The sequence below is a fragment of the Mustela lutreola genome, chromosome 11 (assembly GCF_030435805.1).
Source record: "Mustela lutreola isolate mMusLut2 chromosome 11, mMusLut2.pri, whole genome shotgun sequence".
Taxonomy (NCBI): Eukaryota; Metazoa; Chordata; class Mammalia; order Carnivora; family Mustelidae; genus Mustela; species Mustela lutreola.
The window spans coordinates 16,475,482-16,491,754 of NC_081300.1; the positions used below are offsets into that span (position 1 = coordinate 16,475,482).

The 16,273-nt window shown below is 47.0% G+C and overlaps 1 protein-coding gene across 9 annotated transcripts in view; it reads right to left on the reverse strand.

The window, feature by feature from the left end:
* ZNF532 (zinc finger protein 532) overlaps positions 1–16,273 on the reverse strand; it is a 104,214-nt gene continuing 87,941 nt past the window's right edge. For 8 of the 9 annotated variants that reach the window (XM_059140859.1, XM_059140855.1, XM_059140862.1 and 5 more), the window contains 3 exons: positions 6,310–6,422; positions 4,135–4,282; positions 1–2,612 (listed from right to left, as the gene is read on the reverse strand). In XM_059140859.1, coding sequence (XP_058996842.1) covers positions 2,118–2,612; positions 4,135–4,282; positions 6,310–6,422 — 756 coding nt within the window. In that variant the 3' untranslated portion in view covers positions 1–2,117. The remainder of the gene's footprint in view (positions 2,613–4,134; positions 4,283–6,309; positions 6,423–16,273) is intronic. The other variant, XM_059140861.1, reaches the window with a different exon arrangement.

The window sequence follows — 16,273 nt, forward strand, 5'->3', positions numbered from 1 at the left end:
TGTTTTGCACATACTTTTTATTTGTTGAATAAATGAATATTTGTCAATATGTACATAAACACATAGAGCGAGCACTACGATTTAGAGCAAGAATATCTGGGTTCTAATACGTGAAGCCGCTTCCCCACTGTGGGGGCTTAGGCGAAGAACTGCATCTGAGCTCAGTCTCCTCGACTATAAAACTAGACTATGAAGACCGTGCAACCCACCACACAGGTTTATTGCAAGGTTCATATGCAGAAACACATGAGAGTGCTATGATACAACGCAGAGCAATACAAGTATAAATATAACAAGTAACAGCAATGGAATTTCAAGTGTAGGAATCCTTTAATCATGCCCTTGCATTATACCCATGAATCGATGGAGTCCACGAGAAAGTGACAAAGGGCTGACTGCCAATGAGAACGAATATGTCGTTCTTCCGGAGGTGGGGGGTGGGTCAGGAGGAGGAATTCTGCAATATCGTGGCGCCTGTTCCTGTCATCAAGCACTTTCTCAACTTCATGAAGATGCCAGACCACCCCCCCCATCAAGAACTCTCTCACAGAAGCGCAAGGGCCAATGTCCCACGTTTATTTACATATGAAATGTGTTTAATACAGTTATGACAGACGTAGTGCGTAACACCTGACAGCAGCAAGACCTTCTGAGGAACCGAACGTCGACTACAGTATATCATGCAAATATCTATATATACACAAACGAGTTTCTTTTCTTAAAAAAAGAAAAAAAAAGTACAAAATGTGTTTAGGGGATAAATACAAGATATAAAATGCAAACGAAAACACACACAAAAAAAACCCAAAACGGAAAGATAGAACTCTCCCAGAGAACTATAAACGGAAGGGACAGGGGAGGAGCCCTGCTGTGTTTCGAGGCAGCAGAACTACTGATATTGAAGATGCTTATTCAAACGACCGAACCGGAGCCCGGTGGCTCAGTGCATGACCGCCCGGCCCATCGCGCCCCGCCCCTGCTGCACTGACAGGTCGGCGGCGGAAGTAGAGCATCCCAACTCCAAGTACCGGGACGTCTGGCAGTAGCACCCAGAACAGGAAACGCCAACTCTTTAGACGGCAAAGGGTTATTAAGTCAACTGTGATTTTTTTTTTCCTGTCAAGAGCCAGAGAAATACTTGATATATTTAGTTGTGTCTTTGTAAGAGTTAATAAATTACATGACAAAAAAATTCGACTATAGAAATCTATTGGTCTAACGACAGGTGTGTAAGTTTTTACAGTAGTCCAGCCCTTGGGCGACTTGACGACCTTGTGCTCTCTTGGCCGGCCTCGCAAAAATCCACCCAGAAGACCACCAGCCTCTGGCTCTTCCCTCGGGGATACCCTTCCTTCCCCATTCTACAGTGGATTTAAGGGGAATGTACGGTCCTTCCTGGAGTTTGGGCTGAAGTTTTGAATCCGCCGCTGTGAAGGGAAGCTACCTGCCGGGCTGGTTTCGACACCGTCTGGCATGGCCTGGACACGCCAGGGGTGCGGTGATACATCAGAGGCGCACTGGCCGGCTCAGAGCAGGCACGTTGAGGGTAGTGCTAAGACACTTGAAAGTCCCTAGTGTTTTTGAGACCCACGATACCTACAATTTATGTAGTTTAATTCTAAAAATTAAAAACACTAAAAAAGGCCTTATTTTAGCCTGGAGTTAGTTACCCCGTTCAAATTGGTTAACATACAAAATGGTTTATTTGAATTCAGGAACTGCCCCTGTTACTAAGAACTCTGTTTTAAAAGAAAACAGTACAAAAAGAAAAATTCTAACCCAGAAAAGAATAAAGGAAAAAAAAACCACCAAGAAACCAAAAAAAAGGGGAAAAAAAAAAAGACCTCAAAACATCTTCCACTAAATACTGATACAAACATGTAACAAAGAGTATAAAAAAGTTATTCATTTAAATATATACAAACTCTTTTAAACTCAAATACTGTTTTAATACTTATCGAGGATGTACACGACCAGGTGAGGAAGGACACTCGGAGAGAATATATTGCAACAGCCTAGACAGTACTGTTAACTCTATTATACTGCAAACTTTCTGTAACAAAAATGTCTCTTTTCTTCCAATGTGGACAGGGATCTTCCTTACGGAAGGGCTGTGGCTATTTCTCGGCCGAACTCACTCTTTTGGACTTGATGAAGGCCATGCCGTGTGTCCGCATGTGAGCATTTAAGGCAGCTTCAGTTTCGAACGTTTTCGCGCACACTTTGCACTTCCGGTCGGACACGGCGCCATCGGGCGACTCGTCCTCGGGGCTCGGCTTGTTCTCCTGCTGGTTCTCCTCCCCGGCCCCGTTCTGCTTGGACACGGGCTGCGGCTCCTTCAGCTTGTGCACGATGAACAGGTGCCTGGACAGGGACACGTGCGACGTGTAGCAGAGGCCGCACTCCCGGCACTGGTAGGACGAGCCGTCCGACTTGTGCTGCGGGATGTGCTCGTGGAACTGCAGGAGGTTTTCGGTGGTGAAGCCGCACACGGCACATTTGTGAACCTTGAAAACGTTGATCTTGAGCTTTTTCAGTGGCTGGGTAATTGCCCCTCTGGGAGGTCTGAACTCTAAAACTGGTTCTTCCAACTTCCGCTTGGGGCTGGGAACCTTGAAGAGAAGAATAAAGGGGACGACACGAGTGAAAATTGCTCCACCCCACGGGGGATCCACGACCGGTTCTCCGGCGGACTGTGGGATTCAGGATTTGGGGCTTCCTACAGCTGCGTGTCTACCTACCCCACACACACCCCTGCTCCCCTGGGGCTCCTGCCTCTCATGTGCTGCACACACAGGACCCGAGCTCCTACATTCCCAGGCATCACGGCCGCTGTGGGGCCCCACAGAGGACAAATGAGTCCCTGCCCCCCCAGAATGCGGGCTCTGACACAGCGGGACTGAAAACCACAAGCCAGGAAATCGGCCGTCGGTCAGACCGCAGGAGGACAAAGCAGGCCATGGAATGGGGCTGGGACGAGACGGGGGTTTGGGAGGCTCCCCGGTACCATCAGGAATGGCCCAGGGACCGTGACACTCCAACAGAGGCCTGCTGTGGGGAGGGCCGGGGGCCAGGCCCGGGAAGCAGAGGCAACAGCCAAGCCAGCAGGTGGTGCGGAGAGGAGGCAGGGGCTGGGCAGAGAAATGCCAGGGTATGGCCTTCTCTGGGACTGGCATGGAAGGTGCTGGAAGGCCCAGCTGGTCCAGCTCCCGAGCTCCCCCAAACACTCACTCCCCTTTGTCACACGGCTCACCTGCCAGCCATGCTTTTCTCCTTCCCTTCTGGCTTTCTAACTCTGATCCCTCACGCTTCCAGCGCTCCGAAACAGGGACACTCCCTCCTCCCTGCTCGGTGGCCCATCTTTTCGGCCCGATGACGGGGCACCACTCACACACAGCCTCGGCCTGAAGCTGCCCTTGCCCAGAGGTTCTGTAATTCCAGCCCAACCCCCTCCCCCTAACCCCATCCGTCGAGGGGAAAAGATTACAATTCAATGCGGCTCCGGTCCGGCTTGTACTCTGACTCGGCTTTACTCGACGATTAACTCCTTGGACGCACGCAGAGGCTGTCTCCCAGGTACATCCCAGACCGAGGCCAGTGCCAAAGACAGCAGATCTCCCTACACGTCTGCCGGACGGCTCCCTCCTCGAATAGCACTTGGCACACACACCCCTGATACGCAGGCTAACATATACACAGTTGTCTGAGTCAAGTTCGCTACCCACTGACCTAAAGACAAGGCTAATCTGTGACTTTCTTTCTTACTATGACAAAGTGAAACGAAGAATTTCTGCACTTTTCTTAGGTACCTTTCACAACCGACACACTGCCAACAAGATAGAACCTAGCTTCCTACGTTCCCTCCGGCTAAGAGACCGTTTACGTGAGTCCACACAAAATTCTGTAACGTATATACGTAAGGAGATCCCTAAAGCTCTTTCTGGAAAGAGACAGAAGAAACTTAACAGCTCGTAGAGCAAGATGAAAGATCAGAATGGGTGTGTGGGGAGATGACCTATTATGTTATACCTCCATGCATAGGCTCGGATTTCAAAAAATTTAAAGTGAACAGCATGAATGGAAAAAGCAAGTCAACACAACGTCACTGTAAAGAGAACATCTGCAATGTTTGACCTTGGTATCTTCTTTTATTTCTGTTTCCTCCTCATTGGTGGCTTCTGTCATTTCTTTCAAGTCAGGATCCTTAATACCGTGCATGAGTTGGATATGTTTCTCCAGCATCAACCGTTTCGTAAAGGTGCGCCTGGAGTCTGGGCAGTGCCTGTGGAGCAAAGACAAGGAGGTCACCTGCCTGCCGGAAAGTCACCCACGCTGAAGAGTCCGCTCACCGAGGAAAGACCTCCACCAGCCAATGGAACGCTCCGTGGGGTCAAGATCATCTGCATGGACACCACTGGTCCGAAAGGAAACAGTGATTTCACTGTGACTCGGTGTCCAATTTGTGAGAAAAGTTTTTGCAGCCTTTGTAAAAGGCTTTCTGTCGCTTTTTTGTGTTCTCATGGGACCGGCCTAATTCGGTTCAGATAAAGTATTTCCTGTCTAGGTTTGGTTGAGGTAGTACTTAATTTATAATTCCAGAGGGCTTTAATTTTGAAGTAGAGAATATCAAATTTCAAAAGTTTTCTTTACAATGACTCAGTGTTCTCTCAGAATTTATGTCTTAAGACATACTTTAATGTGAAAAAAGTCCCTCGCTGATTCCTTCATGTGGATGTTAAGGATTCCTGCCCAAGCTGCCGTAACAAAGAGAAGACAGGGTGTCTAGCCCTGTCACATTCCTCACCAAGACACAAACACAGTGTCACAGGGCTCAAACTCATGGGTTCATTCAGTAGGCTAAAAAGTAGGCAACTCAATGATATCCAAAATAGGTCACTCTTTTAAGTTTTCACTCCCCTTTGTGTGGGAGAAAAAAACCCAAACCTATAGATTATGACTAGTTTTTCCTTTAGAAGGTAGGAAGTCACCATTTTCTTAATGAATGGACAAAAAGAGACAAAGTTAATGGCCATGGTGACTACAGATGCTGTAAGGCACACAAGAAGGAAACTGCTTCGGTCAACGGATGTGCACAGCACCTTGGGCCCTTACGCAGAATCAAAAGGCTTCTGGACATTCTGTAATGACTGGCCCCACACCTTGATGATCTCGTGTTCGAGGCCCGCTCCTGGGACAGCCTCGGGAACCGGCACCAACACCACAGAATAAAGGAAATCCGCCAGACAATCCAAGCACCTCGCGGCCTCACAGTGACTCCCATGAGAAAGACACAAACCTCTCTGAGGAAGGACAAAGCCACGCCAGAGCCCCTTTCCACCTTCCTCTCGGCCAGGGCTTCCTGGTAAATTCTCCGACCCTTGCAATGCGGTCTCACATGCGCAGGCCTTGGTCACGGGATGCTCTCACCTCACCAAAATCACTCCCAGCTTCAATCTCACCGAAGGCGGGTCAGTGTCCCAGTCTCCCTACCCAAGAAACCTCCCCTAGCTAACTGAGAACGGTGAAGTCCCGCCGAGCCCACAGCCAACCTTCATGAGTGTCCCGAGCCACATGATACCCTGTGCCCGGTCATGTCACACGCGCCACGCGCCACGTGGCCACACGGCTTCTGTGTCCGTCAGTCCTCTCTTTTAGGAGAAGTTATACCAATTCACTCGAGGCACACTCTGGCTGAGCAGGTGCTAAACTTTTCCACTAAGGATACAACAAGTTCTGATTCTCACATACAAGGAAAGAGCTTGTGGAGGTCCAGAGCAGCTCTACCGTCCACTCAGTGTTCTGGTCCACTCAATTCCTGGAATTTGGTCTCTTCGCCAAAAGCGTGTGCTGAGAAAAGGCTGCCCTTCACAAGGGAAGAGGCCAGCCTCGGACTGACTCCACGACCGGGCGCTATCAGAGTCCGCTGTGAACCAACCAACCAGACAACCAACCTGCCAGTGACTGCTGGCAGCTCCCTGGGCCTCTCATGACCAAAAAGCATCTCATTCGAATGTGTGCCTGCAAATCAACCACTTCTCCAAGATGCTCAGGTGTAGGAGATGTACAGCTCTGGACAACAAAGCTGTATATCCCCAGGAGCATACGGGATAGGCAAGAGGCTACTCCTGTTTATTTGACTTTTTTTGAAGTGTTACAACCCAGTCAAGAAACTGTATGGCAAAACAAGAGAATACGGAAATCTACAAACTACAGCAGAGAAATGGAAAGTTAACGGCAACATATGAAACACCTGAACGTTTCCGCTTTGTTAATTTCCCTGCGCTTCCCACGTTAGAAATCACGACTTACGAGCAGGTGTAAACTTTCCTGATGCCTTTGTGCTTGATCCGATTGTGACGGCACAGGCTGTGTGAGGAGCTGAAAGATTTGTCACACTGGCGGCAAGGGTGTTTTTTCATTTGCTTCAGTAGGAGAAAAAGAGATACAGGGTCACTTAAGGGAACAAACCCCGAATCGCCTTAAAAATTAAGAATGCTTTCATAATAGTTCAAGTTACAATAAGCAATACCGTTCAAGCAATACAACGACAACACAAAAAGATTCTTCTTAAAATGTAATAAAAAGGAGGGCCAAGGCTGGGGTAACCACGCAGGGGCTAATTAATTTCTAGAGAATAAGAGAAACGTTATCTTAAGAGTAAAATATTACATTTTTTTCTCAAAACGCTTACAGTGTTGATTCAGCAGAAACCCCTGCATTTTTGAAAACATCACGTTTTCTTTGCAAAAGAGACATATTATTTTTACCATATCATATAGTAGACATTATATGAAAGCAGAACACTTCAATAAATACCAGATAAAAACCATTAATTTGCTACAGATCCAGAAAGAATGTTAATTCATCCATTGCGCCACTTTCAATTAAATCTCTAGCTGATTTTCAACATCGTGAGTCCCCGCCCACCTCACCGATGAACGATTCCTACCATAAGAGAAGAGTTTTCCAAAAGGCCTCTTGAATAATACCATTTAGTCATTCAAAAACCTAGACAGAGGGGAAGTTTCTTCTCCATGCTGAAGATGGGAGTCCTGCCACTGCTTTGATCGTTTTCCTAAGTGTGTGATCTGGGATATTATGAGAATAATCTCGGGGCGGCGGGGAGGATGGGAAACAAAGGAATAACCAGCTAATCCCTCTGAGCCACACTCAGGTTCTTCAGAATAGAGTTTTAAGGAGCGGCTGCGTGGCTCAGTGGGTTAAGCTTTTGCCTTTAGCTCAGGTCATGATCCTGGGGTCCTGGGATCGAGCCCCACATGGGGCTCTCTGCTCAGCAGGGAGCCTGCTTCCCCCACCCCGCCCCTCCTCTCTGCCTACTTGTGATCTCTCTGTCAAATTAAAAAAAAAAAAAAAAAAAAAACTTAAAAAAAAATTTTTTTAAAGAAGAGTTTTAAGAACAGTCAGGCATGAGTAGTCCTGTGTTTCAAAAAAGGTACTGAAATATCTATTAATATCTAACTCCTGCAGAATTTTTTATCTATAAGATGGACAATGTTAAGATCCTGGAAGAGTTAAAACACAAGACATTTTTCTAAAAATAAGACAGTTATAGCAAATAACCATAAAGTAAGTGGAGAGTGGACATACAGCTTTCCAACCATCCAACAGGGCAAGAGGCCTCGGAGGAATGCAAATGGATTCTCCATTAAGATGAAGGGTTTGAAATTCCATTTCCTGTTATGGTGTCATGATATTAATATCAAATCAAAATTTTAATAGAGAAATATCAGTCAAGAAGTCCTCAGTAGGTAACACATTAAATGAAAGCAGCTTAGCTAAATCAGTAATTACTATTTTCAAAAAGAGTTGACAATGTGTGAGATACTCTTCTCCAACGTCTTTATGAAAAAAAAAAAAAATGCAGAAACGAGCCATGCAATCCCCAAACAATGGAGCAGGGTTTCAAAATCAGTGGTGACAAGAAAATCACAGGCTTAAACACCAGTCTCCAGATCAGACTGCCACATTCCCATTACCTAAGAAAACAAATTACTTCCTTCTTTGTTAAATTTTAAATACTAACTTATTCAAAGGTGCTGTATCTAATTTATTTTCCTAACTTCTACCTCTTCAGTATTACAATACTGAATCCACTTTCTGACACAGAAAGCAATTTTATCAACCAAACAAAAATGGGGGAAAAACAACTGTATTGGAAAAGCACAGTCTATCGTCACTCGGTTTTCAAGACTGATAAGGTCATTTACCTCCTCCAGTTCCAGTAGTACGAGCGGATTTTGAGGGAACCAGGGCCCTGAGTGGGCTTCTGGCAGTCAGGTTTTCCTACTCAATTATGAGTTATTTTGTTTTTAAATAGAACTCTCTGAGGAAGCAGTGGAAGCACAGCTGGGAGAGTCTGAACATTTTTGAAAACTTTAAATACCAAATAAAACAAACACTTGGGTACCTTTCCTAATCGTTCTCCCTAACCTCCGATTGTTGACTCTTCTGCCTTCACATTCTTTAGGAAAGAAAGCCTCAGCTCTTCTTAGCATTTGCTTTCCAAGGGCCCTCACTCTGGGCTCAAGTTCTGAGCTCTGGGATTTACAACACCTCTGCAGGCCATTCTTTCTGGGTAGTACTTGGTGAATGTGTTTGAATGTCATGGGCTCACACACCGGACACTTCCCATTCTGATAGCTAGTCCCTCCTTGTGTCTTGGCTTGAAGCCCTCTTTCTGTTTCAGGAGACTCTCAAGAAGGGAGAGACATTCCGCTGGCCAGACATGCACTTGGCCTTGTACTGCGATTCCTGTTTCCAAGAGGTTATCGGCCTCCCAATGACTCAAAGAGCTTCCTGAACTCCAATCAGACATCCAACCCCACCTCCCCACCTCACCCCCCACAGATTCAGGATGAAAGGGAGCAGAATGATTCCCAAGCCATGATGACAACACACCCTCCAGCTCTATCCTAAACACTTCCTACGAAAAAGGAAAACCCCAACCACCTGTATAAACTTCAGCCTATCACAGCAGTAATCCCACTGGACAGAACTCCTAAAACCGTGGGCCCTTCTTCACTTGGAAATCTAGTCTACAGATACACCCGCACGCCTTATGGTCAGTTCACATGTATCATGGGTCATTTGCATGACACAAAATCAAGCAAGAAAAACCACATGGCTTCCGGCAAAAATGAAGTTGGGGCGTAACACTCAAACCCTGTCAAGTGACACACCTAGTAAAAATGGCAGAGCACGGACTCAAGCAGGATGCCTGGGAAGGGCGCACCGGAGGTTGCGGCTTGCTGGGCTTTTGTGAAGCGGAGGAAGGAGGATTACCGGAGATCGGAGGGTCGGAGGGAAGGTGTAACCTGGGGTGAGCACCAGTGTGACTCCATGGGGAGAGGAAGTCGCTGACGGCAGTCTGAGGTGAGCGCATGCGTGTTTTGTGTATTCCTACGCGACTCCGTTCCACGGTTTTCTGCGCTCACCTAGTGTTTCTCAAGGGTGATAACACACATGTGCAAACTGAAAATTTATGTTAGGCTCCAAATGTTCCTGAGAGATCAAATGCATGAGAGGATCTGCTCCCAACAGAAGCGCTACAGCAGGACAGGCAGTGTAGACAAGGTTCTTTGGGGCAGCACTGCGTGTGATGGGGAAAGACGGGAAAAAATCTGGCTCCACCGAGGGAGAGCTGGTTAAATGAATTATATGCACACCGACTGCTACATTCTTGCCTTGCAGCTGTGGAAAAGAATAGCAGATCCTGATGCACTATAAAACATACACTACATGGAGAAGCAGCTGGTGCGGAAAATCAGATTCGTGAGCTGCGATCTGCGTGGTAAAGAAATAAAAACAGGAACAGGTATGCATCTCTGAGGATACCTGCACAGAGACGCTTCAAGATATATAAGACACTTGGCGCTGGTGGGTGGCAAGGGTAGGAATGAGGCTTTTTGCCCGATGCCTTCATATTGTTTAGATTGTGGGAAAATGTGAATATAGCCCGTAGCAAAAAGATGTTCTTCTGTTGCCTCAGAAAAAAAGAAAAATTCAGCCAGATGTACTGAGGTATAACTTATACAATGTAAAACCCACGGTTTTTCACGTATGATTCTAGAAATGTCGACAAATAGATACAAAGTTGACAGAACAGTTGCATCAGCCCTAAAATTCCCATGTGCCCCTTTACAGCTCTGGGCACCCACTGCTGTGTCTTCTTTCCTCTCCCTCGTTTTGTCTCCTCCCTTCGTCCCGCGGATGGAAGCATGTACTCTAGCGCGTGGTTCATGGAGTCCGGCTCCTTTCGGGGCAGAACACGTGCAATCCAGCCGGGCCGCTGGGCGCATGCGCAGCCCGTCCCTTCCCACCCCGGGGGCCGCGCTCCGCGCCACCGCCGCGCGCTCTCCGTTTATCTGCTCCCCCACTGAGTGACATCTAGGTTGTTCCCAGCTTTGGGGACTTAGGAATTAAAGCCCCTGCAAGCGGGCACGTACAGGGTTTGGCGTCAACATATGCCCTTATTTCTCCCTGGGAGTGAGATGACTGAGCGCCAGGGTGGAATAAGCAGGAAACTGTCCACCGTCTCCCAGAACGGCCGCCCCTGCCAGCTGCTCTGCCGCCCTCCCCGTGGCGGTCCCGCAGGGCAGCCAGGAGGACCTCCTTGTGCGGTCACGTGCGTTTCTCTGAGAGAGTGTGAAGGTAAGACTTTCAGTGGACAAGACAACCTACTTATACAGTGTCCCTCTCCCTCCGAGGAAACACCTGGAACTCCCCGAGTTTCTGGTTTTCCGTTTCTATTTCAGGAGGCATCTCGGTGCCGAGCGAGCGCCTGGAAAACCGAAGCCGTAAATCGCTCATCTCTGTACCCCTGGCATTCCGCACACAGAAAGTGCTCCGCGAATGTTTGCCGTGTGAATCAGTCAAGGAAAGAATAACTGAAAACACAGTTATCTACTGGAAAAATATAAGCAGGTTCTAGAAAGTAAACTAGAGGAGCACATTTCGGGTCTCGCGCTGGACACACAGCCAGCACGGCTTGTTGCCCGAGGCCGGGGCAGACCTGCCCAAGTCGGTTCTGGTAAGAGCCGGTGGACAAACCAAGCTACTGAAGACAGAGGCGAGAGGGGTCAGAGGGCAGGGAGAATCCAGACAGGAAGGAAGGACAAGTCTTCCTGCAGGACTGGAGAGAAGGCGCGGACCGCAGACAGGTGTACTGCTTGCTGTGGCCAGGGGGGTGGGGACAAAGGGACTGGGGGAAGGAACTCCTGCCCCAGCTTCCACTTCGTTTTTCCTTTGTAAAGATTTTATGTATTTATGTATTTATTTATTTGAGAGAGAGAGAGAGAGAGAGAGAGAGCACAAGCAGGAGGAGTGCAAGTGGGAGAAGCAGACTCCCAGCCGAGCAGGGAGCCCAACATGGGGCTTGATCCCGGAACCCCGGGATCATGACCTGAGCCCAAGGCACACGCTTAATGGGCTGAGCCACCCAGGCGCCCCTCGGCAGCTTCCATTTCAAAGAGAAGTATATATGGTGCATCCAGGTAACCCAGTCTTCCTTTTTTTCCCTTATTGTTGCTAATTATAAAAATCACACTTATTGGAAAATAGATGAGACCATAGACTGCCTCGAATGTCACTGACTGCAGTAACTACTGTCAATCTCCAGCTATATCTCCTTCCTGTTTCTCTTCCAAATCCACATTCATGTGCATTTAAGAGTCTATGTTATACATCTTAACACGTATATTAATGTATTAATGTACATGTATTGTAACATGATTTTTTTCACACATAGCTACGCATATTTTGACGTTCCTGTGTTTTTCTTAACACAACATAGTATTCTGTTGTATAAAAGGGCCACAACTTATTTAACTATCTCTCATTAATGATTTAGGTTGTTTCAAATCTTCAGTAATTATGGGCAAAAATTTCTGTCGTCAACCAACTACTTCTGTGATAGGAATTTCTGAAAGTCTTTCTAGTCTAGAAACCATGAAAAATGTCAAGGCTCGACACTTCTTGCCAAACTGTCCTCAAAAAGGAACCCCCTATTGCTGTAAGTCAGGGCTTATTTGCCAAAAGTCTTACAGATCACCATTCGACTCTACCAAAATGGCAGATAAAAGACTGTACTGCACTTTGTTTTGTTTTTCCTTAAGACCTGGACGTCTAGGTGCTGGACATCTATCTAGATATTCCTGAGCCACTTATCGTTCTCTAGTGAACCAGTGAGGAGGCTATCTGTGACAATCCAGGGGACAGAAGAAGTGCTGTGGGTTTGGAAAGTCAAGGTGATGACAAGTGATTCGATTTGGTGTACATCACAAAGGTAGGTCTGTGGACGGGCTGACGGTGGATGACAAAGGAGAGAGAGAAGGGCGTCAAGCAGAACAGTTACCAGTTACTGACCAGGAAAGTAGGAGAGAAGCAGGTTTAGGGAAGAAGAGGAATCAAGAATTATATTTTGGATACATTGAATTTAAGAAGCCCATTGGAGATCTAAGCAGAGTCGCTAACTAAGTGGTTAGATTCAAGTACGCAACTCAGGGGAGCGGTCCAGGCCACAGACAACTCTGTGAGCTGGCCGACTGTGGATGGCATTTAAAGTCATGGGCCGGGATGAGCGGTTTCTGAGAATAAAGGGCACATCAACATTTACAGGCTGGAAAGAGGAGAAAGACCCAAAAAAGCTACCGGTGAGGCAGGATGAGAACCCAGAGGCCTAGCTAGCAGAGAAAGCATTTCATTCAGAAGGACCTAGCCGACAACCGCTTCAACTCAAACGACAGCACTGAGAAAGCCAAGACCTCCGGGCCCAAGTCCCTCGCTCGACCTACAGAACTAGTCGAGGAGTTTCTGTGGGGGCAGTAACAGGGTCACCTCAGCGGGAGGGGGGTGGGGAGCGCAGGGGTTCAGAGCCATCTCAGGGATGTGGGCTGTAAAGCAGAGCAGAGGGAAAAGGTGACAGGCGAATGGGTTGGGAAGGCCGTTCAGTCAGGGTAAGAGGCACCATAGGGAACCTTAGGATTTTGAGAATCTGGGAAAAAGTGAAGATGCAGGGGACAGTGGACGAAGTGTGGTGGTGAAGCCCTCCAGTGGCCCGAGAAGGGGCTGGAGGGAGCGCACAGGCAGAGGGGTGGGCCTCAAGGGGCCACAGAGTCACCCTTGTAACCGCAGAGGGCAGGATGAAGGGGTTTTCATCACCTGTCTCTCCTTGGGTGTGAGAAAAAAATCCAAACTTCTTGGCTTTCCTTTCCTTTTTATTTATTTTTTTAATTTTAATTTTTTAAAGGTTTTATTTATTTATTTGACAGAGAGACGTGGCAAGAGAAGGAACACAAGCAGTGGGAGAGGGAGAAGCAGGCTTCCCGAGGAGCAGAGAGCCCGATGGGGGGCTCGATCCCAGGACCCTGGAATCATGACCTGAGCCGAAGGTAGACAATTAACCCACTGAGCCACCCAGGCGCCCCACTTGTTGGCTTTCAAGACCGTCCACAATCTAATCCTCTGCGCACCACTCCCGACTGCATCTCCTAGAACTTCGTAAATGCTGCATTCAAAGCCACTCAAATCACATCTTCTGAAGACAACGGCGCCTTCCTCCCTTGCCCTTCAAAGACAGCCTTCCTTCTCCTCAAGACCCACTCCAACCTTTGGCCCCTTCGGCCAGCTCTCCTCTTCTTTGTACCTTCAGGGGCAGATGTCTTTGGACTTGCCTACCTCGCCAATCCCAACCTCGACCATAGCCTTCCAGGGCATCATACTCTGGAACGACTTCTCAGCCATCACTTAGGATGTCGTGGGGGGCTGGGCCACACCCCTCCTCCGCTCATACACTGGGTGAATTCCTCCCAAGCATCCACCAGGTACATAGCAAGATAGTATTTCTTTCTTTCTTTCTTTCTTTCTTTTTTAAAGATTTTATTTATATATTTGTTAGAGAGGCAGAGAGAGACAGCATGAGCAGGGGAGGAGCAGCAGGCAGAGGAGGAAGCAGGCTTCCCACTGAGAAAGGAGCCCAACGCGGGACTCGATCCCACGACCCTGGGATCATGACCTGAGCCGAAGGCAGACACCTAACTGACTGAGCCACCCAGGTGTCTCGCAAGGTAGTGTTTCTTCTGTGAAGCCTTCCCGGGCATCCCCCAGCCCCGGCCAATTCACCAAGAAACAGTGATGCTCAAACCCCTGCTTCCATGGGCCTCAGAGGCGACTCTAATTCTTCTTGTCCACGTATCACATGCAACTTTAATTTTTAATTTCACTCCATCTTCCTCCGACCTCTTTTAAGCCTGTGCTGTATTTTCACTTGCTCTGGTCAGAGCCTCAGAAAGCCTGAGCAGAAAGCTGAACGGGAAGCCCCTTTCCCTTAGTTTTAACTACAGTCCACCCTGTGATTCCTCTAAGGCCCACACTAGCGGCAGCTTTAAAAATATTTATGCTTTTTTATACCCAGCTGTAAGCATCTGTAGGACAAGAACTATTATCATTTCTTCTTTAGCATAACAAATGCTGTGCAACTTGGTAAATATTTATAGAATTTTTAAAAAAAGGATACACACAGAAGAACAAACATGATGAAAGCTAAACATTCCCAAAGTACGAAGGAACGGCCTGTTCTAAATAGTTTCAGAATAGTGCCTCGTCCCTGTAATATGCAAGTGCCCAGATAAAGCAAGGACTGAAAAAGAGAAACTGTATAGATTGATAACCTGAACAGGCCAAAAAAAAAAATCTAGAGTCTACTACGTCTCCCATAAAATAAACGAGCTTTTCTATAGAATAGAAATGTACTAAGATTGCATATTAATTACAACCCAAGAAACTTGCTTTTTAAAAAAGAAATTCACTAAAGAAGTATGTAATATCCTCAGTGTATGTATTACATGAATAAAAGTATAATTTTCACTGAGAGATCCTGAAACTTTTCACCAGGTTATATATAAAAGAAATAATGCTTCATAGAGATTTCACTGTCTTCATCAATTCATTTTAGATCCAAATATCGTCAGTGTGTGCCCCAAAACTGGGCCCTCCCTTTCCATTTATAAGATACCACCTACAGTTATAGAGGATAAGTTGTTGGGTTGTTTTTTTTTTTTAAGACTTTATTTATTTGACAGAGACAGAGAGGGAACACAAGCAGGGGGAGTGGGAGAGGGAGAAGCAGGCCTCCTGCTGAGCAGGGAGCCCAATGGCAAACCCTAAACGACTGAGCCACCCAGGCACCCCGAGGAGAAGTTCTAAGCAGCAAACCGGCTTATCCAAGCCACCCACACTGTCCTAGAGAAATGTTTTTTTACATAGGCAGGTAGCCTTCCCCTAAGTGTGGAATACTGTAGGTCGTAAATTCTAAAGTCCTCACTGTGAATTTAATGTCTAGGACACAAGCGAGATCTTCCGGTCTCACTACATCCCAGAATATACAAATAAATGGGTAGTGAGCTGAGCACAGCATAGGAAACTCAGACTACATATGTCTGAAATCATCAAGAAAAACAATCTCTTGAGTACTGAACCATCCAAGTTTCTACAAATTGGAACGGAGTGGTTTTGGGGAAATATTTAAACACAGAGTATAAATTTAGACCAGAGGTTGGCAGACGTTTTCTGTAAAGGGCTAGACAGTAAATATTTTAAGCTTCGCAGGCCATAAAGTCTGTTGCAACTACTCAACTGTGCCTTGCAGTTCAAAAGCAGCCACAATGATACATAAATGAGTGGGTGTGGCTGTGTTCCAATAAATTATTTACAAAATGGGTGGCCAGCCTGTGAACCATAGTTTGAGAACCCTGATTTAGACCATGGTCTTACACTCTTGGAGAAAACAGAGCCAAGTCTCAAGTCAGAACCAAATCTAGTTAACAGAGTAGGTGATCAATCCAGGAAAAAAACAAGCTGGAACGCTAAGTAAGAAGGGTTTGTTTTTCCTACGGCATGCTCAGGCTATGTCCTGGGGACCGCCAGGATCACAGTACTGTCTCTAGGTCACTGAGGCCACGGCGGCCATAGCTAGTTGCTATGCTCGCTTAAAAACAACAACAAACAAGGGGCGTCTGGGTGGCTCAGGCAGTTAAGCATCCGGCTCCTGATGTCAGCTCAGGTCACGATCTCAGGCAGGAGAGATCAAGCCCCGAGCCCCGTATCGGGCTTGCACTGGGTGTGGTGCCTGCTTCCGATTCTCTTTCCCTCTGCCCCCTCCCCCAGCTTGCACAGGCTTGTGCACACGCTCTCTCTCATTAAATATATAAAGCTTTAAAATAACAATAAGGGGCACTTGGGTGGCTCAGTGGGTTAA